The sequence below is a fragment of the Glycine max genome, chromosome 6 (assembly GCF_000004515.6).
Source record: "Glycine max cultivar Williams 82 chromosome 6, Glycine_max_v4.0, whole genome shotgun sequence".
Lineage (NCBI taxonomy): Eukaryota > Viridiplantae > Streptophyta > Magnoliopsida > Fabales > Fabaceae > Glycine > Glycine max.
The window spans coordinates 2521482-2547885 of NC_038242.2; the positions used below are offsets into that span (position 1 = coordinate 2521482).

Genomic DNA, 26404 nt, shown 5'->3' on the forward strand with positions numbered 1-26404 from the left:
AGATGGAGATACAAGAGGATCAAGAAGTGGTGCATCAAGTTCTGAATGAGTTAAAGAATATACTCAATCTTCATGGTACTAATCGATATAAAGCAATTGATTGATTGACAGAAAATCTCAAATAAATTAGTCATTCTAAAAATTCTTTCATTAGAGAATTATATCTTAACTTTTATGTCTTGATGTCAAATTAAAGGTAAACTTTGAATCAAGTTATTCAAATAATCAAATATTATGTTATGCTAAAATGTCTTCACACTTTAAACTTGGCTGTTTTTGCCGTCATCCATGGTGCAATTTTCGTTTAAAATATAAAAAAAAATAACAAAAAAAAATATTTATATATAAGATTTGCCTCCAGTTGGAATTCAATTACCGATATGTAGATTCTGCTTTTAGTTTCATTATCTCAAGCCATTTAATTACTTTTAAGAACAAAACATTTTATTTTACGGAATTACTCAAGAAATCAATGATGATAAAGTGATAATAGAGTTACTTGAAATGACTAGCTGTATGAGTGTCAAAGTGCACAAATTGGTTAACTTACATTTAACCCTTTTTTTCTAGACTTCTTGAATATATGTGAATATCTCTGGTTGCTTGTTTTTTACTTTGTATAGACTGATTCCTCACAATTCCATTGTTTATAAAACCTGAACATTTTGCAGCATCAAGAAAGTGTCAGATTTGGACTCAGCTCAATCAAGGTTTTTCAGCAATGTGAGCATCGAAGTTGAGAGAAAGGGGTGTTATTGACTGATAATGAAAAAATTATGGTGCTATATTTCTCGTTGATTTTTGCTGCGTTTAATACTGTATCAGAGGTTGGATTTCTTTTCTTAATTGTTTTTGAGTCCGATACAGTAATTGGCTATGGTAAATATGAGATGGATGAATGAAGATGTAAGGGGTAAACTTAGAACACCACATATAGCTTGATGTCCAAAGCTGGTATTCTACATATTATATACAGTATTTGAGATTTCATACCACTAGTTTAATGCTCGATCTTTTTTTATGCTTTAGTTTTTCCTGCTTGTTACCACATATAGCTTATGTTGTGTCAGTGTCAAAGAAAAAGCTTATGTTGTGTCACATCATTCATCATTATAAATTTGATTTAATGAATTCAAGTGCTATTATTTTTTATTTCCTTAACATGAAAAATACTATTTTTGTTCTTATTTATAAGATGCAGGATCAGCAATTGAACTAATATTTTTAAGCATTCGTTTTTCGATTCAATTGAAATCCTCAACTCAGTAATCAATTCCAATTGCTAGGTTATTTGGTTATTTCTAAACGAAAAGTGTGAATCCAAACTGTTTTGGATCAGTATCTTGATTAAATATAGACAGGGATCTCCCATATTATTTGGGATCAGCTAGACTGGTAAATCGAGAACTATGGTGCACCGACATTGGAGCATGCGTGATCTCAGTTGTCTATGTAAATAGGCACCTCGGGTATGAATCCTTTTCTACTCTCATTCTTGTTCATTCTCCTCTTACTGACTTAGGCATCAAAGTGTTTGCGCACCACAACAGACGCTAAACTCTGCCGCTGGATATCAAAATCTGAATCAGATCTCTGTCTCAGAACCAAATCTCAGCCAACGAAACTCACTTTATCTCTCACCCAAAGTTTCCAATTAAAATAAAATTGAATTACTTCCAAGTATAGGATATCCATTCCAATGGCTGAGGAGAGGCAAAGAAGCAGAACCGAAGCAAAATCCTATCCCATTCCCACTGCTTGCTCTGCACCTTCGTGCTCTCTCTCACCATCAGAGGGAGGCAGAAAGCAATCCATAGACAACCCAACAATGTTAAAATCAACCTCTTCAATCGTCCATGTTTCCTCAATCATATGTTTGTGATTATGCGCCGCACCGTACCTATAAAGCGTGGCAATTGTCCTCCCACCATGCGCTATGTTAATGCCATCTATGTATCTATAATCATCAATCATGGACTCGATGCTTGTTTCCCAAAACACTGTCTCTTTTCCTTTAACGGCCTTCATTTTCACCAACTTTGTGTCCTCAAACTTCACCAGTAGCCCCGTGCGTTGGCTGAAGTAACCCAGCATTGTGTGCATTACGATTTCAGTATTGGACATGCTTTGTGCTTGCAGAATGTGTTGATCCGTTTGTAACCTGAGCATGAAGCAAACCTCGTTGTTAATGTTGTTCTCTCCTACACATTCTGCGTCTAGGAACAAGTTAGCCGTGCACCTTGGGTCCAGTCCCTGATAATAGTAACAACCACTCATGATTAATTTTTTTAATAATTATAAGTGAATATTTCATTCTAACTATGGTTATATTATGTATATAATTTCATTTTTGTTTAAATGTTACTTATTATAAGATTTCATATCATTTTTCTGGTATATTAATTAGTTTTTGACAAAAAAAAATATTTTAGTCTTTACTTTAAATAGTCACTTTTTCACTTGGGAGAAAATGAAAAGGGTCTTCTTAAATATTAAAGACAAATTTAAAAAAATACACACACACACACAAGTTTAATATTAATATCTAAATTAATTAATTAATTTGATATGTATAATTGAATCAATTATAAATAGAAATGAAAAGAATATTATTTACCTGAAAGAAGCGGCGGAGGGGTCTGGGAGGACCTTTGTTAGCATGGAAAGGTTGAGAAGAAGAATGGTTCCAAGCTAGCTTACCATTACTGCCAGCACTGACCTTGAAACCGGAAACGACCAATTCCAAACACCATAAATCAGGGTTCTTCTGCCATAATACAAAGCCTCCCACTTCAGTTTTGCCTCTTGATTGAACGCTTTCTTCGTATCCATCACCTTGACGACGCACCTCCGATCCACATATTCTCACTTGTCCCATAGCATACATGCTTTCCAGTGAATTCAATGCAGCTACTCCTCCCGTCGCTGCCACGTACTGCTGAACTATGTACTTGGCAGTCGAATCTCTCTGCATGCAGGCCCCCATTTAATTTAACTAATGAAACTATTGAGTGTTGTAGTGGAAACTAATAGCCAAGAAAAATACATGTTTGTATATAAAAATATAAGATATGTTAACCACACACTACTTTAATATTCTACACTCTATCTAGCACAGTTTATTATTGGCTTATGGGGTGAGAAAAAAAAAGTTCAATTTATCATAATTCAAAAGATTGCTAGCAACACAATTCTAACTTAACACACCTCTAACTCTCGCTGTCTCTCTCTTTTCTTAATTCTATAACACCCTCTCTATTGATAGATTTCAGATGTGAGGAAATTTATGAAACGGCAAATGAAGAGTAACCCATAATTTCTGTTAAATCTCTCTCTAGTTTTCTTTATTTATTTTACTTTTAACAAATAAAAAGTAACATGTTCCGTACATAACTTCGTGATATATTTTTCATTTTTTTAGATAGCGGCATATTTTTTCATAATGTAACATCACTCTGATAAAAGTTACCTAAATATTTTTACATTCTAAACATACGTAGATACGCAAGGTTCATATGCATGGAGTTCAAAGCGAAATTAATTAGCCAAGACAAAAAAATTAGAATTGCGTACGTGATATAGTTTATGAGTTATCATTACCGTTATAGATTTATATATATGCTCTAATATATAGCGTGGCATTGAATTAATATATATAGATGATTGGTAAGGCTTACAATGGAACAATCTTTGAGGGGGCGAGTCAAATTATGGTCTGATGGAACCTGAAGAGGAATAAGGGGAGCACCCACAAGCTTAAGCAACACCATGAATTCATTGTTTGATGGTGTTGAGAGACCGGAAGACTTATCAACGAATCGAGCATTCATGAGAGTTCGCATGTTCTGCCAACGACTGGATCCATTGCTGCCCATGCCGGACAACATCTCCTCGGGAATTGGAACCTCAAGGACGGTATCCAACCCATCTTCATTGTCAAAATTAGGACACAACTTCCTCATGGTTAATTTTTTGAAGGAATGTTAATTAATATTAATTTGACCCAATTAGATGAATAATATATATAAATAGATTATCAAGAAAGAAGGAAAGGAATCCTTTTGAATAAAAACGGAACCCTTCCTCTTTCTGGGTAGTGAGCACCCCCTGTGCCTGGAAAGGCTTAGGGTTAATTTGCTAAGGCCAAATGATTTTGTGTCCCTAGTGAAAGGGGAAGCAAGACACATGACGTACGAGCTCTTGCGTTTTCTTTCCTAGCCGTTCCTTGCCCGTAGGCCTAGGTGCCTTTAGCGGCACATATATAGTTTTCTTTTCTTTTCTTTCTTTAAGGAAATTTAGCATGCACAAAAAGGGTCATGTGTCTTCTTTCTTTATATTTTTTTCTTTACTATTTTCCACATTTATGATTTTATATTTTAAAATAATATGAAAAAGTTCCACAATTCTTTATATATTTCAATATAAAAAAATATAGATACTACTAGTTTACTTTTTAAAGAGATATATGATGGGAAAGTTAGCAAGAAGAATTAATTTGTTTTGAAATTTATTAAATGGAGATAAATATTGAATTAATATTTAAATAGGACAAGTCATAGGATTTTTCATCATTTTTGGTAATAAAGTCATAAAAAGTTAGATGATTTTGATTTTTTTTATCAAAATCGTAAAAAGTGAACGATTTTTAATTTTTTTTTTAAAAAGAATTTAAATGAAGTCCTAAAATAATTAACAACTTCCAAGTCTCAATTTTTTAAAATTATTTATTTGTTACGACTTCAAAGTCATCCAAAAAAAATATTTTTAAAATAATTTTTAACAATTCTAAATTAGTTTTAAGTTATAATTTTATTTAATATTTTATATATTTTTGTATAATTTTTTTATTTAATATATTTTTTTATATTTTTATGTTATTTTATTTAATATTTTCTATATTTTTTTTTACTGATGATAGGGACTATTATTCGTTTTATAAATTAAAAAAATAATATAAACAAAATAATTAAATTTAAATAAATAAAATAAAATAAAAAGTGCTACACACATTTGTTTGAGAAAAATATTAATAAAGAGTTTTACTAAAACAAATAATAATTTCTAACATCAATAATAAAAATATAGAAAATATTAAATAAAACATTATACAAACTATAGAAAATATTAAATAAAACTATAACTTAAAACTAATTTAGAGTTGTTAAAAATTAATTTAAAAATAATTTTTTTTGTATAACTTTAAAGTCATAACAAATAAATAATTAAAAACATTGAAAAACTTTGAAGTCCTTAATTATTTTACCACTTCCTGTAAAAAAATTTAAAGAAAACAAAACAAAAGTCATTAATTATTTTACAATTTCACTTAAAAAAATCGAAGTTATCCAGCTTTTTAGACTTTATTACTTACAACTTATCCCAATTTGAATATTAAATCAAAATTTATTCCTATTTTATAAATTGCAAAAGGAATTACTCTCTTTTGGTAACTTTCCCGATATATGATCACACTTCAGTGTGTAATTTCCCAAAATCATAATAACAAAAGTAATGGAAATCTTGACAAAAAGATCTTCTCCATTTCTTTAACTAGTGGTTACTTTTATTAGTTAGATTGGTGGAAAACATTGGATTAAATACCTGGAATGTTGTCATTTATGGTATGGATCAAAATAAAGAGTATGAATGAGTACTTGATTTGGTACGGGAAATGCAGGGTTTTGATTTGAGACCACGCTTGCATGGTGGGTGTTCTTAGTCGAGCTGGAAAGCTCACATGTAGAAGCAGCGCAATTCATTTCTGATTAATGTCAGTTGAACAAAGTGCTAAAGTTGGGGTGAAGTTTAAATGGGAAAGTTTGCCATTGATCATTTGTTCCTAAAACAACCGCAAATGGAACCTAAATTGTAAGCTAGAAATGCAAATTTGGTTTTCCTAATATTGCTCGTATTTAGTCCGTATAGTTATCATTTGTTCTTTACCTAAAAAATCCATTCAATCTTTTTAAAAAAAAAAAAAATCATTCAATGATTAACATAAACGTAACAAAGGTATAGCATATTACTGATTTGTATAAATTAATTAAAGAGAAAATATAAGAAACATTAAATACCAAATGCGGATAAGAACATGGAGTGCAAAGGCCGAAGGCTTCCCAAGTCAGGTGGATTTTGCACTTGTTTGGAAGTGAGAAGTAGTTGTGTGAGAGAAGATATTATGAGAAATAATAATAATTTTTTTTCAAATGATTGTTTTAAAAAAATAAGTTAATGTAAGTACATAATTTATTAAGCATTTCTATGAAAACGCTTCTGAAAATAAAAAATAAAAAATAGCATAAACATACACTTCTTAATACGTGTTTGAATTAATTTATTATCTAAAAAATAATCTAATATCTTTCCATGACGCAAACAGGTGTGGACTGAGTCAAAATTACCCAAGAATGTGGCAAGGCATAAAATTTCAATGTTGTTTGGAAATCCTTGTCCACGTACGTATGAAGTATGATACGTCCGACCCCATCTGGTTACCAAGTCTCTGCGAATTTTTGTCCCATTGTGCACTTGGTGGGAACTATGGTGCCAAAATATAATGCCATCCCAGTGATTCATAAAAAATATACGTTGTTGTTGAACTGGTCAATGTATTGCTGGACCACCTTGTTTTCCATCAAGATTGAGCCTGAAGGAATTCTAAGGCTGTGACCTTTCGGGTATACGTAATTAACACACGGTTAATTAGTTGGGTTCAGTCAGAGACCATAATCATATATTCTCGATCTCTGAGTAGAATTTGGGTCCCACTTTTCTTTTGTCCTTAATAGTTAATATTACTCCATACATGCCGGCCATACTTGTATTTATAAATATATTCTTCACCCTAAAGTGTTTAATCAGGTGAGCTTCGTCATGGCCAAACGTTTCAAATTGAAGTTCAATATCCCTTCGTTTCAAATGTGTCGCTCAAAAGACCTTTCCTCTTTCCCTGGAAACCCCGTTCCTGCCATATACCGTCTTTCACCCGTTAACCACAACGCACGTGACACAAAGCATCCAAGCCTTCTTCCTTCTCCTTCTCCGTCACCGTCAAAGATAACGTCCATCGCGCAGAGATGCAAAATGTGCTGCGACAAGGACAGTTTGAAGAAACTGAAATCCAGCGTTCCGTCGAGGCGAAGCGATTTTCTGATCGACAACGTCGAGGAAGACGAAAGCGAGACTCTGATTTCTTGCATGACAAGTTTCTCCGACGAGTTTTGTCTCGGCGAGGAGAAGGATTTGAGTAGTAGTAGCAGCCTGAGAAGGAAGAAGATGGGCAGCGTAAAGAAGGTTCGGAGGGTGAGGTTTCAGAGTTCGGAGAAACGGAGAGGAACGGAGGTGAAGAAGACGACGGTGACGAGGAGAAGTGTGGAGGGGAAGGTGAAGGAGAGCTTCGCGGTGGTGAAGAAGTCGAAGGATCCTTATGAAGACTTCAGGAAATCGATGATGGAGATGATAACGGAGATGGAGATGTCTGAGGCCGAAGATTTGGAGCAGCTTTTGCAGTGTTTCTTGGCTTTGAACTCGCGGAGTTATCATGCAGTTATTGTGCGGGCTTTCATGGAGATTTGGCAACAAATGTTCGTAATGAAAAATCTCCAAACGAACGTTAAAACTCAGGAAAAGTAAATCGTGTTTTGTTTTGGCTGCTACATATGTGTGAATGTGGGAATTATCTTGGGATGTTTTGGTTTGATTTTGATTTTAAAAATTATTTAATTTGTTACACCTCTATTATATGATACATAGAAAGAGAGAGATTATTGTGAGAAATCATGTATGTTAATAAGATATTTATTGGAGAAAATTATTCTTCTATACATAATTATTCTTTGCTTTTGATGTGCATTTATTATGGTATATTTGGTTGGAGAGAAAGACAAAAGAATGGAAGGGAGACATAAAAGAAATATTAGATAAACACATGAGATTTAAAAAAAAAAATTATGTGCATGATGTATATATAATTTGGAGATTTTTCTCAGAAAATAAAAACATATTATGATGCAGGGATGATGTTCTCTTTAATTCTTTAAAAGGAAAAATATATATTGAAATTTTAAATGTTATTCAACACTAATAAAGAAAAAATAAAAACATAAATATAATAGATGATTTATGCATGATATGATAGAAAAAACATAAATAATATTAATAAATTATGAGATGTTTAAAATTATAAAGTGTCTCAATATCATTTTTTTTATTTCAAAATTACTACAAAGTCTAATATATAATTTGTGCAAGAGTCATTCATTATGAGAACACAACACTAATGGTTGAATTTGATTTTTAGATTAGATTACTTAGGGATGTTTGGTTTGATTGCTTTCTATTTTCATTTTAACTGGAAACAACAAATGGTGATGAAAATGTATTTGGTTGGATTTCTGAAAACATTTCTAGTGAAAATGAAAACATGAAACAACCATAAAATAAAAACAATAAATTATCATTTTCAATTTTTCAGTTGAAAACAGAAACCTCATTTTAGGTAAAATGAAATTACGGTGGTAATGAATGTAATTTTAAGCAAATCTAAAAATACAAAAAAATAAGAAGTCAATATATCATAAATTTTCAGTATTTTTATTTCATGAAAATAGAAAACAAGAAATCAAACAAAACATGTTTTCAAAATTCTAATATTTTAAAAATGAAAATAATTTTCAAAAAATGAAAACAAAAAATGCAAATCAAACACATCCTTAACTTCCATGCGTTTTCAAACTTGTACTTTGTTCGGTAGAAATAGAGGGAGGAAAAGTAGGTAGATGAGAAAATAAAATAAAAGAAATAAGTAAAAAATGAAGAGAAATACAGTTGTTTGGTATAGAAAAAATAAAGTAGAAATAGAATAAAAATATTTAAAATAAAGTGGTTTTGTTATGTGAAAAAAGAAAATATAATAAAAGTACATGAATATCCTTTTGTGTGTAAGAGACCATTATAGTAAAAGGGTAGTATGGTAACTTTGTTTAAACAGTACAAAATTCTTCTAATTTCTCGTCAGTTTAGAGAAGAAATATTGTGCAGTGGGAACGGCAAAATTATTCAAATATTTCGTTGCATTTCACAGCTTCCAAATCAGAGAAATTTCTTAAAGTTTGTAAGTTTCCCACTCTTCTTTTCTATTCTCCAATACTTGAGCGCTATCAAACCCAGCCTCCATAATATTAATTTTAAGGTTAAATGTTAATCTTTTATTTATTAATTTTTGTCCCTCTTTTAATAAAAGGTTTCAATTTAGTACCTTATTTTAAAAAATTTCTTCAATGTATATATTTTTTTTTGTCCAACTGAGACATGCATTAAATCATTCTCTAAATATAAGAAACTAAATGACTAAAGTATAATTTTTTTTCTCCTTATTATTCTAATTTCATAATTTTAATTTTCTTATTTTATAATTGAGATATTTTATCTTTTAGTTTTAAAATTTATGATTTTAGTTCTCCTATTTTTTAATTAAGAAATTTGGTCTTTCACTTTTAAAAAATATGTAATTTTAGTTTCATTTGTTAATTTGTTAATTTTAGACCTGATTATATATATTTTTAATTATCTTTTGTAAATAAGTTAGGCTTGTAAATAATTAAATAATTTTTAAAAAATATTTGTCATATATATAATAAATAAATATGTGCTAGTAAATATTTGTAGCATATATCAACATTTGAAATTAATAAAAGGACTAAAATTGTAATTTTCTTAAAAATAGAGGATGAAATATCTTAACTAAAAAACTAAAAATAAAATCACAATTTAAAAAAAAATAAAGATAAAATGTCTTAATTAAAAAATATAAAAACTAAAATTATAAATTTTAAAAAATAGGAAAATAAAAATTATATTTTAGTTAAATTAAATTGAATTAATTTTAAAAATACAGGACTAAATTGAAGCATTTTAAAAATAAGAAATTCAACTACATCTTTATTATAAGAGAGACCAAATTACATAAAATAAAATAAACAAATAGACAGACCAAATTAATAATTTTTCCTAATTTTGAACATTTAAGCATAATCAAGACATACATATAAAATAATCGGATTATCTGTTCTTTCTTGCTGAATTTTGTATAATCCGGTCCTAATTATTACGAAATTGGAAAGTTAAGTCAAATTTCAATAATTATAAAGATAAAAAAAATAAACACACATAAAAATAGAAAATCAAACTCAGTAAAAGCAAAAGGAAAAATAAATAAAATAAGATTAAATTATTAAGTTTCTTCATAAACTATTTAAGAAATTCCAAATAGATTCTCAAACTATTATTTTGTAATTGAATTATTGATCATGTAAAATTTCTTTAACCAAGTCCTTAGAATTTTTAAACTCGTAATAAATTATCATTTTTTAACAATTTCATTCCATCATAAATTAATAATAAAAACCTTTTTTTTTTAATTCAGGGAACTAAGTATTTTTTTTCTTATTTAAGGACCTATTTAAATATTTATAAATAGTTCGGGCCGTACATAATAATTTAATTTAATTAACTATTAACTGTATAAAAAAAAGAGTTACAAAAGCGATGTTTCTTGGCGCGTTTACCCAAAATTTCGAAAGCATTTCCCGCCATTTCTTTAGTTAGGTTACAATGATGTAACAATCTGTTCTTATTTGCCGAGGCTAGTGGCGTTGGTTTCCAAAGCGAAAAAATCGTGCTTCAATCAAACCCAAACCCAAACTCAACCTCAAATCAGAATCAGCCATGGAGAGCGACGACGACTTCGACCTTTTGCCTCCCTCCCCCATCCAAGAACGAAAGCTGAAGCGATTGAAGCAAGCAGATAGGGTTCCCGAACCTTCTCACCTTCCTATCTCTCCTCCCAATTTTTCCGAATCAGGAAACGGCGAAGAACACTTGACGCAGTCAAACGGCAGATCTGGGCCTGAAATTGAAACTTTAGCCACAAGCCCGAGCCCGAGCCCGAGCTCTCAATCTGACACTCCGAAAGGTGTAACTGTCGACGACGATGGTTTGGTCGCGAAAAGGGCTCTGGATTTTGATTCTTTGAGTGAGGAACACGGGAAGATTGCCGAGGAGAGTGAAGAAGTTAGGGATCTGAAGACCAACGAAGAAATCGGTGATTTGAATACCGGCGAAGTAGAGAGGAAACGACGTAGTTTAGATGACTTACCAGAGAAGAACGGAAAGAAGAAGAAGAGAATCGACCACGACGGTGATGGTAGTGAGAAGAAGCCTAACGAATCTGCCACCAATAAGAGAAAGACCGAGAAGGTGCATAACTGCATATGCACATTCTGTTAAATTGTTCTGAATTTTGATGTATTTGGATTTACTAATTTGTAGATTCTGTAATCTGACAGGAACGACGAGATACTCTGAAACAGCTTCGAGCGGAGTCTCATAGGCTTCTTCGAGGTATGAATATTTTTTGAAGCTCTATTCGATGGTCGATCTAGTTTTTTTCTCTCGAATTTTTACTAACCCTAATAGTTCACCGTGCTTTGAACAGAAACTAGAGATGCAGCTTTTAAACCTGCTCCTCTGGTTCAGAAGCCAATTTCTTCGATCTTGGAGAAAATTCGGCAGAGGAAATTGGAGATTTTACAGAAGTAGGTTGATTTGCGTTAAGATTTTGTTTAGCAGGCATTTTTTTTTTTTAAAAAAAACCTTAGGACACCTACTCATGTGTACTTGGTTTGCAGATCTGCTGATAATGTAGAAAAGGCTGGGCCAGAAGAAACACCAGCTACTTGCCCTGCAGCCACTAGGACTAATTTGGACACGTCACATATTGGTGAAGAATCTAATGATGCTGCAGCTAGTTCTAACTCTCGGAGCATTCCTTCTCCCATGGTAAGTCAAACTGTGTATTTTATTGGGAGGTAATATTCCATTTTGATTCTACAATGTCATTAGGTATTTTCTTCAGTTCAAAACAGCAGAACATCTAATGCATTAGTTTTGGTCATGTAATCCACTAGAATCAGTCTAGTAGTGGGGTTTGGTTAGTTTGCACAAAGTTGTAGGTTCAAACTTTGTTGTCATTGTACAACAAAAGAGTTTTGGTGATGTGCTTTGAGGATGGTATTTGTATCTGCTGTAACTATTTTTTTTATCATTGATTAAACAAATCCAATAAAATTGTATAAATTGGAACATTTGAAATTCTAAACGGTCCAAATATTTAGCTAGTTTATCTGATACTTGTTTCCCTCATGTTGAGATGCCATTGCCATTTAATTCACTGTATTGTTGAGTTTCAGACCAAGGATTCAGAATCTGAGCATGCATTTCGAGCTCCTATTGGTGATACTCAGGTTTTCCACCAGCCATTTGCCAAGATGCTTGCCTTAACTGTAGATATTATATAATAATTACTTGTCTGTCTGTACTTTCTAGGAACTCTACACTGACTCTGAAAGAAACGATACTAAAGATGAGGCTGTAAATGAGAAGTCTAACAACCCTTCCGAAGAAGTGTTTGCCCCATTGATGCTTGCAATGAACTTGAAGCTTGATTCTGCTCCTCCTGATGATTATGTGTAAGTGTTTAGTATTTTCTTGTGTTTTTTCTACATATTTGCTTTTGTTAACAATTCATCGTGTTCAATTTCAACATTCAATTGTGCATTATAACTGCCCGTGACTGTGTTGCTAATACCATTGAAACTAGCATTCTACGTTAGACTTAACTTAACTATCTAGTTGTTGTGTTCAAAACAAGTATACAGAAGTAATTCAAATAACAATGTGGTATTCTTATGTTTGCAAACCCTTGTTAAGACACGAAAGCTTCTAATTGATATGCAATGATGACCTGTGTCCTTTTCTTTGACAAATCATGACTTTTTAATTTTGTTATGGTAAAGGACCGGCTAATTGGTCACTTTTGCCTCTCCTTGTTCTAAAAATAAAACAACAACTGCTTTTTTCCAGCTCTTCCGATGAGGAGGAGGAAGACAATGACAAGGAGAATATAGAGCCATGTGTACATGTATCAGTTGACTCGACTTTACCACCAAATGGTGACCCTGTTAGGGCTTTTGTTGATGAAGAAGCAGAAGAGGAAGATGACAGTGATAATGAACTACAACTTTTCCAAGATGATGAAGGTGAAGAAGATGATGATGATATTGAGGAAGATGATATGATTGCCACTCAATATGAAGAAAAGCCAGATGATAGAGAAAAGCATGACCAACTCCACCAGCAGTGGCTTGAGCAACAGGATGCAGCTGGAATGGATAATCTACATCAGAAATTCAATTGTGGTTCAAAATTGAATGAAACACCATCAACTGAAGAGGAAGATGAGGAAAGCAGAGAAACTGTAAATGATGATGAAGCTGAAGAATACACTGCACCATCAAAAAGTCTGAGGGTCACTCTGAAAAAGGTGAAGCAGATGATCCCGCAGATGTTTTCAGATAAAGATGATAAATATGTATCATCTGATGATGAAGAAACTGAGGACAAGCTAGCCAGACAATCCCTCTATTATAAAACTGTGAGTTCTCACTTCTAAGCAGCCTTAATAAATGTGTACTGAAGTGTATTATCTCTTCTATAAATGTCTGCTGAAGCTTACTATCACCTTTTTTTTTACTGAAGTTCGTTGCATTTCCATCTGTGTGTACTGAGATACTCGTGTAATCAAATAGGAACTAATCTAAATATTGTAATGTACAACAGGAGGAAAAAGCTAAATTCTTTTCACCAGGTGAGGACGAAAATAGCAGGGAAGTTTTCAGTCTAATAAAGAAATTTAATGTGCCCGATATCAAGAGAAAAGGAAAAACTACTTGTAAGATCTATTAATTTCACTTGCACCTCATTGCAGTGATCAAAACCTATGCTAAGCATGCTTCTAGGTTGTGAGAATACTAATGGTTTCTGTCATTAATCTATGCTGCAGCCATCTTTGCTATGCCGAGCATTGGACAGAACATAAATATATCATCAAAGGTTGGTTAGCTTAAAATGCTAGATGTGGAACAATTGAAGCTATTTTACTTATTAAACACCCCTTTACCCAGCAAATCTATAATTTCTTTTTGCTGAGAGTCATGCTCTGTTTAGATACTTATCTGTGCATTTTCAACGATATACTTGAATCAAAGGAATGTGCTTTCATCAGTATCTTCAGCTATATATAAGGTGTCGTTGCTTAGTTCTTTTATTGTGTTGTAAATGTTGCAGTCATCTTTTGTTGGCCGGGCTTCAGATCATTTTATGCCCACTTCTCGAAAGCAGGGATCATGTAAGGTCCGATCATATATATTTGGGCGAGATGACAGCAACAGCAGGAGTTCAATATTGATGTCAGAGGATTCTTCAGATACGGTAACGACTATCTGAAATCATAAAGTTACCATAGTATACCATAAATCTTTTTGTGCTCTTTGAAAATAGTTGCCATTGCTTCAGACTACAGAGAGATTGATTTGAAACTAATGTGTAAAATCAATTTTGCCATATAGTATAATTAAAAGTTTGACTATAGTAATAATAATAATTATATTTAAGCTAATTTTTTTAATAATGCAAGCATATAACCATGCATGATTGGATTATAGTATAATTTTTTTCAATAATGCATATCAACTACTACTATTCCAAATATTTTTACTATGAGGCTCAATATTCCAACACCAATAACTCATCATATGAAAAGAATATTTTACAATACCTTTCTCTTTTTTGCATCTGTTTAGCAATTTGCAGAACATTAGTAATGTTGATTGGACTTTATAATAATGATGATAATAAGCATGCACGTTTTAATTGTCCTCACCTCGTTGACTGAAAAGAAACATTATATCCCTGATGTTGACACTTGACACTGCCGTGTTTGCTTCTTTGTCAATTTGCAATGTCGGTAATGCGTTCCTTTCCTGATAAACTTAACAGATTCAAACGGAGAGTCAACCACCAAAAGCGGCTTCTGCCAAGTTTCAAAGAAATATGCAGAACAAAAACACCACCTTGAATTCTGCATCTAAAGAGTCTAGTGTGTCACTTTTGGATATATTAAGGAAGTCTTTACATCATGCAGATCACAGTTTTCAGAATGTCAACGTTCAACCAAAGACATCAATATTTGATGCATTCAAGTTAGTGAAGAAGCCAACCAAGGCGGAGGCAAGAGTTTGATTGAAGTTTTGGTCATATTTGTATGCTTAAACCTTAAACCTTCATCAATTATCATCTAATTTATTTTGATCCTTGAAATAATCTGAAAAAAAGAGATATCTTTTTCTTCTGTATGTGAAGTAAGAGTCAAGTAACATTGTTTTTTGTCTATAATTTTCTTTGTCAATTCTTGAACGATTTTATTTTCATTTATTTAGAAGTCACTAATCCAGAATGTAAATGGATTGATAAATCTAGAAGGTAAAAAAGGTACAGGAAGCAACTGCCTTATGCGAATATAGGCGCACACAGTTGCAGATTAATTATAATTTTACAATCAAAGAAGTCAATAATAATATGAAAGGATATACTTCTATATTTTTTAATTGTAGATGAAATACTTTAAAGTAATTTTTATTTTTTTTTTGCATTTCTTTATCGTTTTTGAAAGTATGGAATTTATTTAAGGAGCTAATTGCTTTCAATAGATATTATTAAATCAAATGTGGTCCATTACTTTCCCTAAAAATCCATGTTCAAAAAACAATATTGTTTATTAAGTAATATTTGGCTCAACATTATTTTAAGGGTATAATAATTAACTTCATTAATATTGTTTTCTTATTACACAGTAAATTTTTAATTAATTAAAAACAACTAAAAGATGACTAACTTATTGCAAGTAAATTTTGTCCAAAAAAAAAATAACCAAAGTGATATCGTAATGTAGTAGTGGAATTGGTTTTATATTATTTGACCGATAGAAGTCGTATTGATAAAGAGCAGTTATTTTGGGACGAATTGAGTGGAAAAAAAAAGACAATCAGGTGAAAATAAGATGAAAGAAATTTCACTGATAAAATGTTAAAAGTAAGAAAAGCGAAAGAGTGCGTAAAGCATTAACCTGAAGTAGTTACTACTCCCTATTAATATTGTTTCCCTTCCTTCTAATATCTGAATTGCCAACAAAACAAAGAGAAAAAATCTTCGTTACTCTCAAACAAAACAAAACGCGATCATTTCTCCGCCGTAGCAGAAGAACAAACTCCACGACTCCGTTATGGACAACTCCGGTTTGTCCTCACACTCCTTTTCTTCTCTTTCACTTCCTCAATTCACAGAATCACAGTTACTCCGTTTCGCAACTCTCTTTTTTTTAATGTTTAAAATTCGAATCTAACCCCAAAACCTCGCTGGTTTCACCTGTTGTGAGTTCTCGTTCCTTACGCTTCCATTTGTGCGTAATCGCATGGATTCGTCGTTTTTGTACGCTGAGCTTACTAGTGCCGCGGCTTGTTTTTGCTTTCGTTTTTTATTTTTATTTTTTTCTCCTTCTGGATTATGTTATGGCCTTAGAGAACTAACCAATCTTTGGCGGTTATTAACTCGGTAGCTGTGTAAAATGAGTTTTGAGAGGGCTTGGGTATGGAGAATATACATGATCCGCGAGCTTGTTCGAAATTTGACTGTGTAGTCATGTTTGAAATTGCTTTGTTCTGAAAATAACTTGAACTGAATTCGTGTGATGTGAGTGAGGAGCTGTGTGTATGACTTCTGTGAGAGATTTGAAAGTTTTGTCTATGTGCAACCTTGCTCCCCCCCCCTTTCGATTACTTCTCTATTTATTTTGATATGGATCAGGTGTGAGTTGAACTGTACAAATCTTATATCCTGTTTGGAACTGCAACCGCAGTGCCCTAATGCGCGTCCCTGTTAATGCTAGTAATTTTAGCTTTTGAATCAAAGGCTGCAATTGACGTATGTCTATACCCTTTGGACGTATTTCCAAACGTGCATTCAATGAGTTTCACATAATGTATCTTGTGTCAATTGGCTAGCTGCTGTGTTTCACCTGGTTCAATGAGATAATTATAGAAATAGTCTAAAAGAGACGCATAGTTGAAATTTTGTATTATTTTGATCTTTTGATGAATGGGTCCAGTGGATTATGGGGCTGTTCTGTTTTTGAAAACAAAAAATTGTGGAGTATACATTTATCTTTAAATGAGTCTGTGCTGGGGTGTTACAATTTAACTGGTCGATGCATCTGGCAGGAAATCCTCAAGACGTGGTTGTGCCACCTGTTGAAGGTGTTGCTGGAGGCGGTACAGCTTATGGGTGGAATGATGGAGGCACACATGGCTTGAATGTCAAGGGACCAATTGACCCCACAGGAATTCCTACTAGGGATTTAGTGCATGTATGGTGCATGCCAAGCACAGCAAATGTTGGACCTCAAGATATGCCCAGACATTTGGAGCCTGTTAGTACTTTTGTTGTGTCTCATTGCGGTGGTTTATATTCCTATTCATCTTCTAGTAATCTTATGGTGTTTATTTTTATAATTTGTAACACGCAATGTGTACATAATTACATGTTTTCTGTCAGCATGACCTTGCCAGTGTTTGTACTTTGTTGTTTAAGAATAGTAACTGCTGCACGAGTAATATTTGAAATGTTTTTTATTTCACAATTTGTCACATGTGATATCTACTTGTAAATTGACTTTTGCCTTCATAGTTTCACAATTACATGCCTAACTACACCTAATTTATGCCTAAAAATGGTTTGGTATTATATGGTTAATTAATGCAAGAGTTTGGCATGCCAAATTTTAATTCTAAGGAGATGGGGATATGGATAGAATATTGCATGAGTTTGATACACTTACGAGTTACAACTCACTTTTGGAACCATAAAGCTCTTTACCTTAGATTTGTGGTTGGAGTTTATGTATAAAGAAGTTGTAGAATCATATTGGACTGAAGAAATTATAAATTCTGAAACGTTTGCTATTTTGCTTCTGACATTAAAGTTTTTATCTTTATCTTTTAGATAAACCTGCTGGCAGCTAGAAATGAGAGGGAGAGTGTGCAAATAGCTATCCGACCAAAGGTTTCATGGAGTGGTTCTAGTGTTGCAGGGACTGTGCAGATTCAGTGCAGTGACCTATGCTCCACATCAGGAGACAGGTTGGAGTTTTTCATATTGTATGGAACAAATACATGATTTACTTCCATATTATGCTGACATCAATTTTCACAGACTGATTGTTGGGCAGTCGCTGCTGTTGCGGCGAGTGGTGCCAATTTTAGGTGTACCTGATGCTCTTGTTCCTGTTGATCTTCCAGTCAGTCAAATAAATCTATTTCCTGGGTACTTGTCTGATAACTTTCGTTTATGATTTCTTCTAGAGTTCTAGTGCTGTGTGCACATGTTGCTGGATGGTTAACTACTTTTCAGTTTTCACTCTGCTTTTGACATTCTTTTGCTTCTTCAGGGAGACGACTGCTCTTTGGATATCCATTGATGTTCCAAGTTCTCAACCTCCAGGACAATATGAAGGAGAGATTGCCATTACTGCTATAAAAGCAGATGCAGAGTGAGCCTTTTACTTTTAATAATTCTGTTACTTCAGATTTTGTGTAACACATAATTTACAACTTCTGTTTATCGACTTTGTCAACTTTAACCACTGCACAGATCTCCTGTTCAAATTTTAAGCAAGGTTGAGAAACATCAGTTGTATAGGGACCTAAAGGGATGTCTTGACATTGTTGAGCCCATTGATGGAAAACCATTAGATGAAGTGGTGGGTTTTTTTTCCGATCACTGTTCCTTGTTTTAATACTTTTGTTGACCTTGATGTTATTATGGGTTTTTTATGTAAACATCTCTTTTTTAGGTTGAAAGGGTGAAATCTGCAACTACATCTTTAAGAAGAATTCTTCTGTCTCCATCATTTTCTGAATTCTTTTCAGATAATGGACCAGTAGATGTAATGGATGAGGATGCCATTTCAAGTCTCTCTATACGGATGAAGTTAAACCTGACTGTTTGGGAATTTGTACTTCCTGAAACTCCTTCACTCCCTGCTGTATTTGGTGTATCCTCTTCCATATATTAAATGTCAGAAAGTAAATCCATTTGATTTGATTTATTTTTTGTGACACTTATAGAAAATGTAACTGTTTGTCTGTTATTTATATTGTCTCAGTTGGATCATTAAATGCTAAAAACTTATGGCTTACTTGTTTACTTCAAACAAACTCTGACTGAAGAATGATATTGCTTCTTTTTGTTCAATTAGTGCTGCTTATTTTACATTTTCCATTCACTGATGCACTTTGGATCTATATCTTTGTGAAATTAGGAAAGTTTATTTGTTGCACACTTTTTTGTTTCCTTTACTATACACTAGATATCTGATACTGTAATCGAGGATCGCTTTGGTGTTCAACAAGGGACAGCTGAGTGGTATGAGGCATTGGATCAACATTTCAAATGGCTTCTTCAATATAGAATCAGCCCTTATTTTTGTAAATGGGCTGATGGTATGCGTGTTTTGACATACACATCTCCATGGCCAGGTATTTTTCTGAGGCAATAAGTTTGACAGAATCAATTTCAAAAGAAGAATTAATAGCATTGCTGAAACTTCCCCTCTTCTTGACATTGTAGCGGACCATCCAAAGTCAGATGAATATTTTTCAGATCCACGGTTGGCAGCATATGCTGTACCATACAAACAAGTAGTTTCCGGGTATACAGTCAGTTGTCCCCGTTCGCTTCTATCAGGTATATTTGCGATGAAAACTGATGAGATTCAACCCACCTGTTGATTTGCCACAGTAATGATGCGGCGAAGGATTACTTGCAGAAACAAGTTGAGATATTGAGAACCAAGACTCACTGGAGGAAAGCTTACTTTTACTTGTGGGATGAGGTATAAACATGTGCTATCATTTGCAGTAATATGAAAATTCTTCCCTAGGACATCTTAGTTTAGATCTACCTTTATTCTATCTCTGGATTGGATAGTTCTACTTAAAAAAAAAAATCAGGCAAGTGACTCTTGCAGTAGTCATTGGTTAATTGTTTTCATGCTTTCCTGTTGAATAATTTTTTTTTAATAGCTTCATTTTATTCTTACTGTCATGTGTGGTTAGGATAACTATGAACTGGGTCCAGTTTACTATGACCCTGATAAGCTGATTTACTTCCATATTTTTTCCAGCCACTGAATTTGGAACAATATGATTCTGTTCGAAATATGGCCAGTGAGATTCATGCTTATGCTCCAGATGCTCGTATTTTAACTACTTACTATTGTGGTATGTGTTATCTACCTTTAACTACCCTAACCATCTCTACAGTTTTATGTGTAGACTACATGATAATTTCTCCCTTATGATGTCTTTTGGTTATTTATCATCTTGGCAATGGCTGTGGTTTATTTAGCAAATGCACTGTTCAGAATGACTTCAAATATTTCACATGGTTGTATTTGCTGACTGCAATTATATCCTAAATTAGTTAATTGGATAGTTGGAACTGGTATCATCCAGGTGCTCTTTACAGTTATTTGATCTAAGAATAGTTTTGCTGGGGCGATGACTTTGGTTTCTTTTTGCTGAACATTTTCCATCTTTGTTACTATATATTACTATATGAAAAAACATATTTTCTCACGTTTGGGAAATTTAACCTTATAATAAGATTTTAGGTAATATGGTATAAATTGTTTACTGACACATCCTTGGGGTATTTTAATTTTTAGCTGTCGCTAAATCTTCTCGGCTGGCAAAGTCTGACTTAAGTTAGATTGTACTTACTAGTATTCCATAAAGTGTTGTGACTTTGACCAGCGAAAATGAATAACACAATATATATCTGTGACTCTGTTTATTGTTGATTATTGCTTTTGATCTATGTTTCTGATGATTGTAGGACATTCTTCCACAATTAGTTCATATATTATTTGATAACTCTATTAATTCAAACTTCTCAGCTTTCTCCACCTAGTCCATTCCGTTTAACTTCTGTGGTTGATTCTTCTTCATTCCTAATGTAATTATCTTATTGTATGATTCCTGTTTTATGTAGGACCAAATGATGCACCTCTTGCACCTACTCCATTCGAGGCTTTCGTAAAAGTTCCAAGTTTTCTGCGTCCTCATAATCAAATTTATTGTACAAGGTATTTCTCTTTATTGACTATATACCTATCAAGAGTTTAGTACACTTATCGTGTAACTTCAGGCTTTTTACAATTTGCTTAGCTTTTCCTATTTTTGACCAAGGGTATGGCAAAAGAAATATTGAGTTTTCCTTTTCCTTTTCATCTCTTCAAGTTACTCATGGCATTGGCATATCATTTCTAAGTATTTCATTATGATTTTTCGGAATTTCCTGTTTTGATTTTATTATTTGGTTTTTTGCCTACTTTAGAACATAAAGCCTTTCATTCCCATGGGAATGGAAGTATTTTCTACAATAACTACCTATTCCCACTATATTCTACTACGTTCCCTTTTTCATTTTTACTTTTTCAATATTTCAATTAAACAAATCTTAAATTTTTCTAAAATTACTAAATACCAACCAAACATGTCTATGAGAATAATATTCCTTGGCATAGTATTCCTAGGAATGTGATTCCCAGGAATGCAAAATTATACCAGGAATGCAAAATTCTCAGGATCTCTATTTATAGTCAATGACAGCAAAATGTTCTTTCACTGAAAACAGATTGCTAATTTTCGTCAAAGGACTTAGTTGTGGAAATTGGTTATATTTTGTTGTTTGGGTGAGAGGTTTTGTGCTTTCTAGAGGACCGACCCTTCTCCATTTCCATTGACCACATTTGTATTTTTGAAGCTTTTGTCATGTGGATCACTTCATATCCATATGCATTACTTAAAAGTGAGTTGAATTTCAGTTAGGTTACTGAACTATAGGGTTATTTTTTGGACACCTTGATGGGCTTATGTCTCAGGTTTTATTTTAAGTGCCCCGGAAAAATCATTTTTACAATGGTGAAAATAAAATAGGGAAGGAAGAAAAACAGAAGTCTTCTATCATTAAGCATGCTAAGAAATTGAATGTGTCTTTGCAGTGAATGGGTTCTGGGAAATCGAGAGGACCTGGTTAAGGATATTATTACTGAATTACAACCAGAGAATGGTGAGGTAATATTATAATTTTATTGTTTTTCCCTAGTTGTTATTTGGTTTGTGCACTAAATTTCTGCTGAGGTGGTTGATATTTATTGTTCCTCATCAATGCTGGTTGAACAAAATCTCATAAACGTAAGTAAGCATTTTTATTGGGTATATGATTTTTTATAATAATGGCCAAGTCTACCTGTTTTACTATGAGGCTCGGCTCAGCTCTATGTGTCTTTCTTGGTTGTTTATCCCTGTTGTGTCTGCCATGCTCTGGATTTTGGAAACAGAACTAGCATCAACGTTTTTGGATAGATTCTTATATACTTATTATTATGACCTTGACCTGATTCCAATATTGTAAGTTACTCATGTTAACCAAAGACAAAGTAGTAATAGATCCAAAATAGTTATTACTAACATTCTTACAACCTACTTTTAACTTTAAAAGTTGCTTATGATAATAAAAAAATTAGATCTAAGAACCTAATTTGTAATTTTGAATGTTGTAATTTTCAACTTCAATTTGTGTTTCTTCTATTGTTCCCTTCCTATGTCTCTTGACCTTCTTTTTGCTACAAAAAAAAGGTCCTAAGTAACCAAGTAAACAAATCACAAAATATTAACTAAAAAATAATCCTAAGGGATAAATTATATGATTCTCTTAAGATATAATATTGATTTATTAAATATTTCAACATGTTTTTATTAACTAAATAGCTCAGACAAATTAGGTATTCACACTGCCTAGCAAAGCCTGGAGAGATTTGAGTTATTTAGTTGAGTATGAACTCCCATTTTTGTTGGTTCTTAACAGTCACTATGATTACATTGATACAATTTCAACATTTTCCCTCTTTATAGACTTTGTTTTGCTAAAGAGGGTGATATTCATCAGCAATGGATTTAAATCTTAAATCATTATAATTGGGTGTACTTATTGCTGAAATAGTCAGTCTGTTGTTCCACGGAATATTTATTCAGTATTTCTCTTTAGAAAAGATTCTGAGAGCTGAATAGAAGAAATGTTTGATGTTTGTGTGCATAATGGAATATCCTAGACCAGAAGAATAACGAGTTATGTATGTTACCATGCATATTAATGTTGTGCTGGTGCATATACTCTTATTTGCTCATTAGGGGCAGGTGGTTTTTGTTACAGGAGTGGTGGACATATGTCTGTATGGGACCATCAGATCCTCATCCAAATTGGCATCTTGGAATGCGAGGTACCCAACACCGCGCAGTCATGTGGCGTGTCTGGAAAGAGGGTGGCACAGGATTTTTGTACTGGGGAGCCAACTGCTATGAGAAGGCAACTGTAGCCAGTGCAGAGGTGATTGTTTATGCTATCATCTAATTTCTGAAAAGAATGGAGCTGGTAGAAGTTGTTATACTGCATTGATATTTTGATTATTTTCTGACAATCAAAATAATTTTGTTGACACAGATAAAATTCAGGCATGGTCTTCCCCCTGGAGATGGAGTTCTATACTATCCTGGTGAGGTGTTCTCAACTTCTCATCAGCCAGTGGCTTCTCTTAGACTAGAGCGCATACTTAATGGCTTGCAGGTAGAACATTTATCTTCTCATAATTTTGCAAGTTATTCTCAACATATTTGTATTTTGAATAAATGCCAGAGATTCAGCCTAGTAGTCTTATTTACATGGTTTTCCCTTCTCTGTTTCTTGCTTGAAGACCTATATATTCATGTCATTTGCTGGCATAAATTGCAAGTGGTTCTCCTTTGCATTCTGATCTTAGATTTGGTTTTCCGTGCCTTTATTTAGGACATTGAGTACCTGAGACTCTATGCTTCAAGATACGGTAGGGACGAGAGTATTGCGCTTTTGGAGAGAACAGGAGTGTACTTCGGTCCTGAGCGTTACACATTTGAGCACATGCCAATTGATGCCATGAGAGGACAAATATTTAATGCCTGCCGTTCATGAATTGGTATGTTACAGAATATGGATGCTGCTTGGTCGAGTGGTTCATTTGTCAACAGCTTAAAAATTCAGGTTTCAGCATCTAAGTTTCAAAGATGCGACAATTGACAGTGATCGAGTGAGATCCGTGGAATATCACCCAAATGCTGCACAATTTGAACCTTGTAAATGTGGAATGTGACAGTGATATGGAATCTGAACCGTAGTTAGATGAGAAATCTGTTGTTCATTGCTGAAATGTGCCCTTCAACCGAACATAGGATCATAATCAAGTAGAGTTAATGTTGCAGTGTGAGAACATGCTTGATACGCGAGAGGAGTTAAACAAGACATTTAATTAATACTGTAAACTAGTTAAACTACGAGAAATTCTAATAATTAACTTACAGTATTCCTAGATGAGCATAGTGTGGGTCGCATTAAATCAGGGAAAGCTTAAGTTATTTAATGGATCTTCATAGAACTCATCAATGATAGAGTACTAGTAATATTGAAGAGAATGTTGAAGGCCATGTTTTTAGCAATCTTTACCTGGATATAGTTCGTCTATACTTATACATCCGATGTTAATTTCTTTTTAATTTGCGCGGAAGACGGTATATATTGATTGCCTTCGAGCTAGATCTTTTATGCAGGGAGGCAATAGGGTTAAAGACTAGGATAAATTTGAATGAGAAGTTTCATATTTTTACTATCAAAATTTTCATTTTAGTTAAATGATATGTAGGAGTTCTTTTAATAGTAAATAACTTATTAAATATGTATTGTAAAAAATAATATATATTAACATCATTTTATTGAAAAAAATGATGGCAAAAATGTAATAATGTTCTTAAGTCTTATTCTTAATAAGAACGGCATGTGTTGCATTAATTATAAAGCAATGAGGAAAGAGACAGTATAAATTGATTGCCTTCGAGCTAGATCTTTAAGGGAGGGTGACAATTGGGTTAATGTCTTAATGATTAGAATAAAATTTGATAGATTTTTTTATTTTATATTCTTATATCAGTTTTTATTTTATTTAAATGTTTGTAACTTTGTAAGTAGGCATTTTTTTTAATAATAAATGATTGAATATCTATCGTAATTTTTTTTTAAACTTACATATTTTTGTTGAAAATTTTGATGAAAAACATTAAACGTGAGTTTAGATGAGTATGAGTGCTAACAGAATTGATGTGATTTATCTTTAAATTTTTTATTATAAAATTAAGTTAGAACTAAAATTTAATTTAAAATTTTGAATCAAACACATAAATTATTTTAACCCATAATTAATTATAAATTTATTATTAGTTTTGAATTATTTCTAATATAAAATCAGCCTATAAAAATATATCGAAAATCAATTATAAACTTAGAATCAATTCGTAATGAACCACCTAGGTCTTTTAAGCTATTGGAATAAGGAAATCCTCTGGATTAATTTTAGACCGGTCTTTCAATGGTTTATCAGAATATTGATGAAGAACAAGACTATAAAGGAATAATTTTGCGCTCGCTCCTGTCACAGTAAAGGTGAGTACAGTCAACACAAGTTTTTGACATCGAGCCATGTTATGAATGGATAAGAATGTGATTTTGTTTGTGGTTAAATGGATAAGAAATTAAGAATACGAATGGTGTGTGTATAAGCAGATAGAGAAATGTTACCGATCTATCATTACTACATATTTTTTATTCATTAAAATATGTAAAAGAAAGTATAAAATTATGTGGGTTTAACTCTCATTTAATAAGTTTTACTCGAAATTTTCTAGTTTTCAATAAATAATATAAATTTATTACAATTTTAAACTTTAACCGTGCTAATTATTATTTGCATTTATGAATTATTATTTTTATGTGTGAAACAGAGGGACGAAAGGCCCAAAGAAGGGCATCTATACCATACTATAATTTCAGAACTGCAATTGTTTTTCAGATGGAAAGTTGTCTTTAACATGGGTTACTAAGCTTAAGTATTTCTATTTATTAGATTTATCATTATTATTATTTAAGAGCTTTTCATGTTGGAGTTTCCATTTTGAAAAACTCTCAAAAAATCTTTTTTTTTAAATATTATTATTTTAATATCATTTGAGAGAAGAAAAAAAATTATGTTTTGTTATGTGCAAGTAAAATCTAAAATTCAAATTGAATTTTACTAATAGAGGAAAAAATAACAAATTCTTGCTTTCTATTAACACCATAAAATCCATAAAAAGTAATTCAAGAACTTAAAATGAATTCTTATATCAAAGATACTCTTACATACCTAAAGAGTACACGATACAACTATCTATTCAATATAATTAATCAAAATTAAAATTAAAGATAAATACGATAATAATGTGACAAACATTATGATTCAAATAATGTTTATAGCACGTGTATGCATTTATAA

The 26404-nt window shown here is 32.5% G+C and overlaps 4 protein-coding genes across 5 annotated transcripts; 3 read left to right on the forward strand and 1 right to left on the reverse strand.

Moving 5' to 3' along the window:
- Window positions 1-1242: 1242 nt before the first annotated feature.
- Window positions 1243-4204, reverse strand: LOC100817035 (uncharacterized). Its single transcript, XM_003527645.4, has 3 exons — window positions 3678-4204; window positions 2618-2968; window positions 1243-2253 (listed from the first exon to the last, which is right to left on the reverse strand). Exons 1-3 carry the CDS (start codon window positions 3960-3962, stop codon window positions 1741-1743), a joined length of 1149 nt encoding a protein of 382 aa, XP_003527693.1. The 5' UTR covers window positions 3963-4204; the 3' UTR covers window positions 1243-1740.
- Window positions 4205-6873: 2669 nt separating this feature from the next.
- LOC102666713 (transcription repressor OFP7) lies at window positions 6874-7632 on the forward strand. Its single transcript, XM_006582407.1, has one exon. It carries the CDS (start codon window positions 6874-6876, stop codon window positions 7630-7632), a length of 759 nt encoding a protein of 252 aa, XP_006582470.1.
- Window positions 7633-10618: 2986 nt separating this feature from the next.
- LOC100817570 (eukaryotic translation initiation factor 5B) lies at window positions 10619-15254 on the forward strand. Its single transcript, XM_003527646.5, has 11 exons — window positions 10619-11256; window positions 11346-11400; window positions 11495-11594; window positions 11688-11838; window positions 12249-12302; window positions 12385-12527; window positions 12922-13492; window positions 13678-13789; window positions 13901-13950; window positions 14185-14328; window positions 14896-15254. The coding sequence occupies exons 1-11, from the start codon at window positions 10726-10728 to the stop codon at window positions 15136-15138; spliced, it is 2154 nt and encodes a 717-aa protein (XP_003527694.1). The 5' UTR covers window positions 10619-10725; the 3' UTR covers window positions 15139-15254.
- A 784-nt stretch (window positions 15255-16038) lies between these two features.
- Window positions 16039-24310, forward strand: LOC100782659 (uncharacterized). Of its 2 annotated transcripts, XM_003528102.4 has the most exons (16): window positions 16039-16190; window positions 17172-17380; window positions 17953-18089; window positions 18163-18273; window positions 18398-18499; window positions 18601-18709; window positions 18803-19003; window positions 19319-19487; window positions 19579-19660; window positions 19750-19843; window positions 20135-20231; window positions 21004-21097; window positions 22016-22088; window positions 23227-23400; window positions 23515-23637; window positions 23857-24310. In XM_003528102.4, the coding sequence occupies exons 1-16, from the start codon at window positions 16178-16180 to the stop codon at window positions 24016-24018; spliced, it is 1950 nt and encodes a 649-aa protein (XP_003528150.1). In that variant the 5' UTR covers window positions 16039-16177; the 3' UTR covers window positions 24019-24310. The 2 variants fall into 2 exon arrangements, with proteins under 2 accessions (XP_003528150.1, XP_040872172.1); XM_041016238.1 differs by lacking the exon at window positions 16039-16190 and having other exon boundaries at window positions 17240-17380; window positions 18179-18273.
- Window positions 24311-26404: the final 2094 nt, after the last annotated feature.

Coding starts and splice junctions, on each gene's coding strand:
- LOC100817570 (XM_003527646.5), top strand. CDS start 10,726: ATGGAGAGCGACGACGACTTCGACCTTTTGCCTCCCTCCCCCATCCAA. Junction 11,839..12,248: donor GGAGCATTCCTTCTCCCATG/GTAAGTCAAACT, acceptor GTTGAGTTTCAG/ACCAAGGATTCAGAATCTGA. Junction 12,528..12,921: donor GCTCCTCCTGATGATTATGT/GTAAGTGTTTAG, acceptor GCTTTTTTCCAG/CTCTTCCGATGAGGAGGAGG.
- LOC102666713 (XM_006582407.1), top strand. CDS start 6,874: ATGGCCAAACGTTTCAAATTGAAGTTCAATATCCCTTCGTTTCAAATG.
- LOC100782659 (XM_003528102.4), top strand. Junction 21,098..22,015: donor AATCAAATTTATTGTACAAG/GTATTTCTCTTT, acceptor GTGTCTTTGCAG/TGAATGGGTTCTGGGAAATC. Junction 22,089..23,226: donor TACAACCAGAGAATGGTGAG/GTAATATTATAA, acceptor TTTTTGTTACAG/GAGTGGTGGACATATGTCTG.
- LOC100817035 (XM_003527645.4), bottom strand. CDS start 3,962: ATGAGGAAGTTGTGTCCTAATTTTGACAATGAAGATGGGTTGGATACC. Junction 2,969..3,677: donor CCCTCAAAGATTGTTCCATT/GTAAGCCTTACC, acceptor GCCTGCATGCAG/AGAGATTCGACTGCCAAGTA. Junction 2,254..2,617: donor CCCTCCGCCGCTTCTTTCAG/GTAAATAATATT, acceptor TACTATTATCAG/GGACTGGACCCAAGGTGCAC.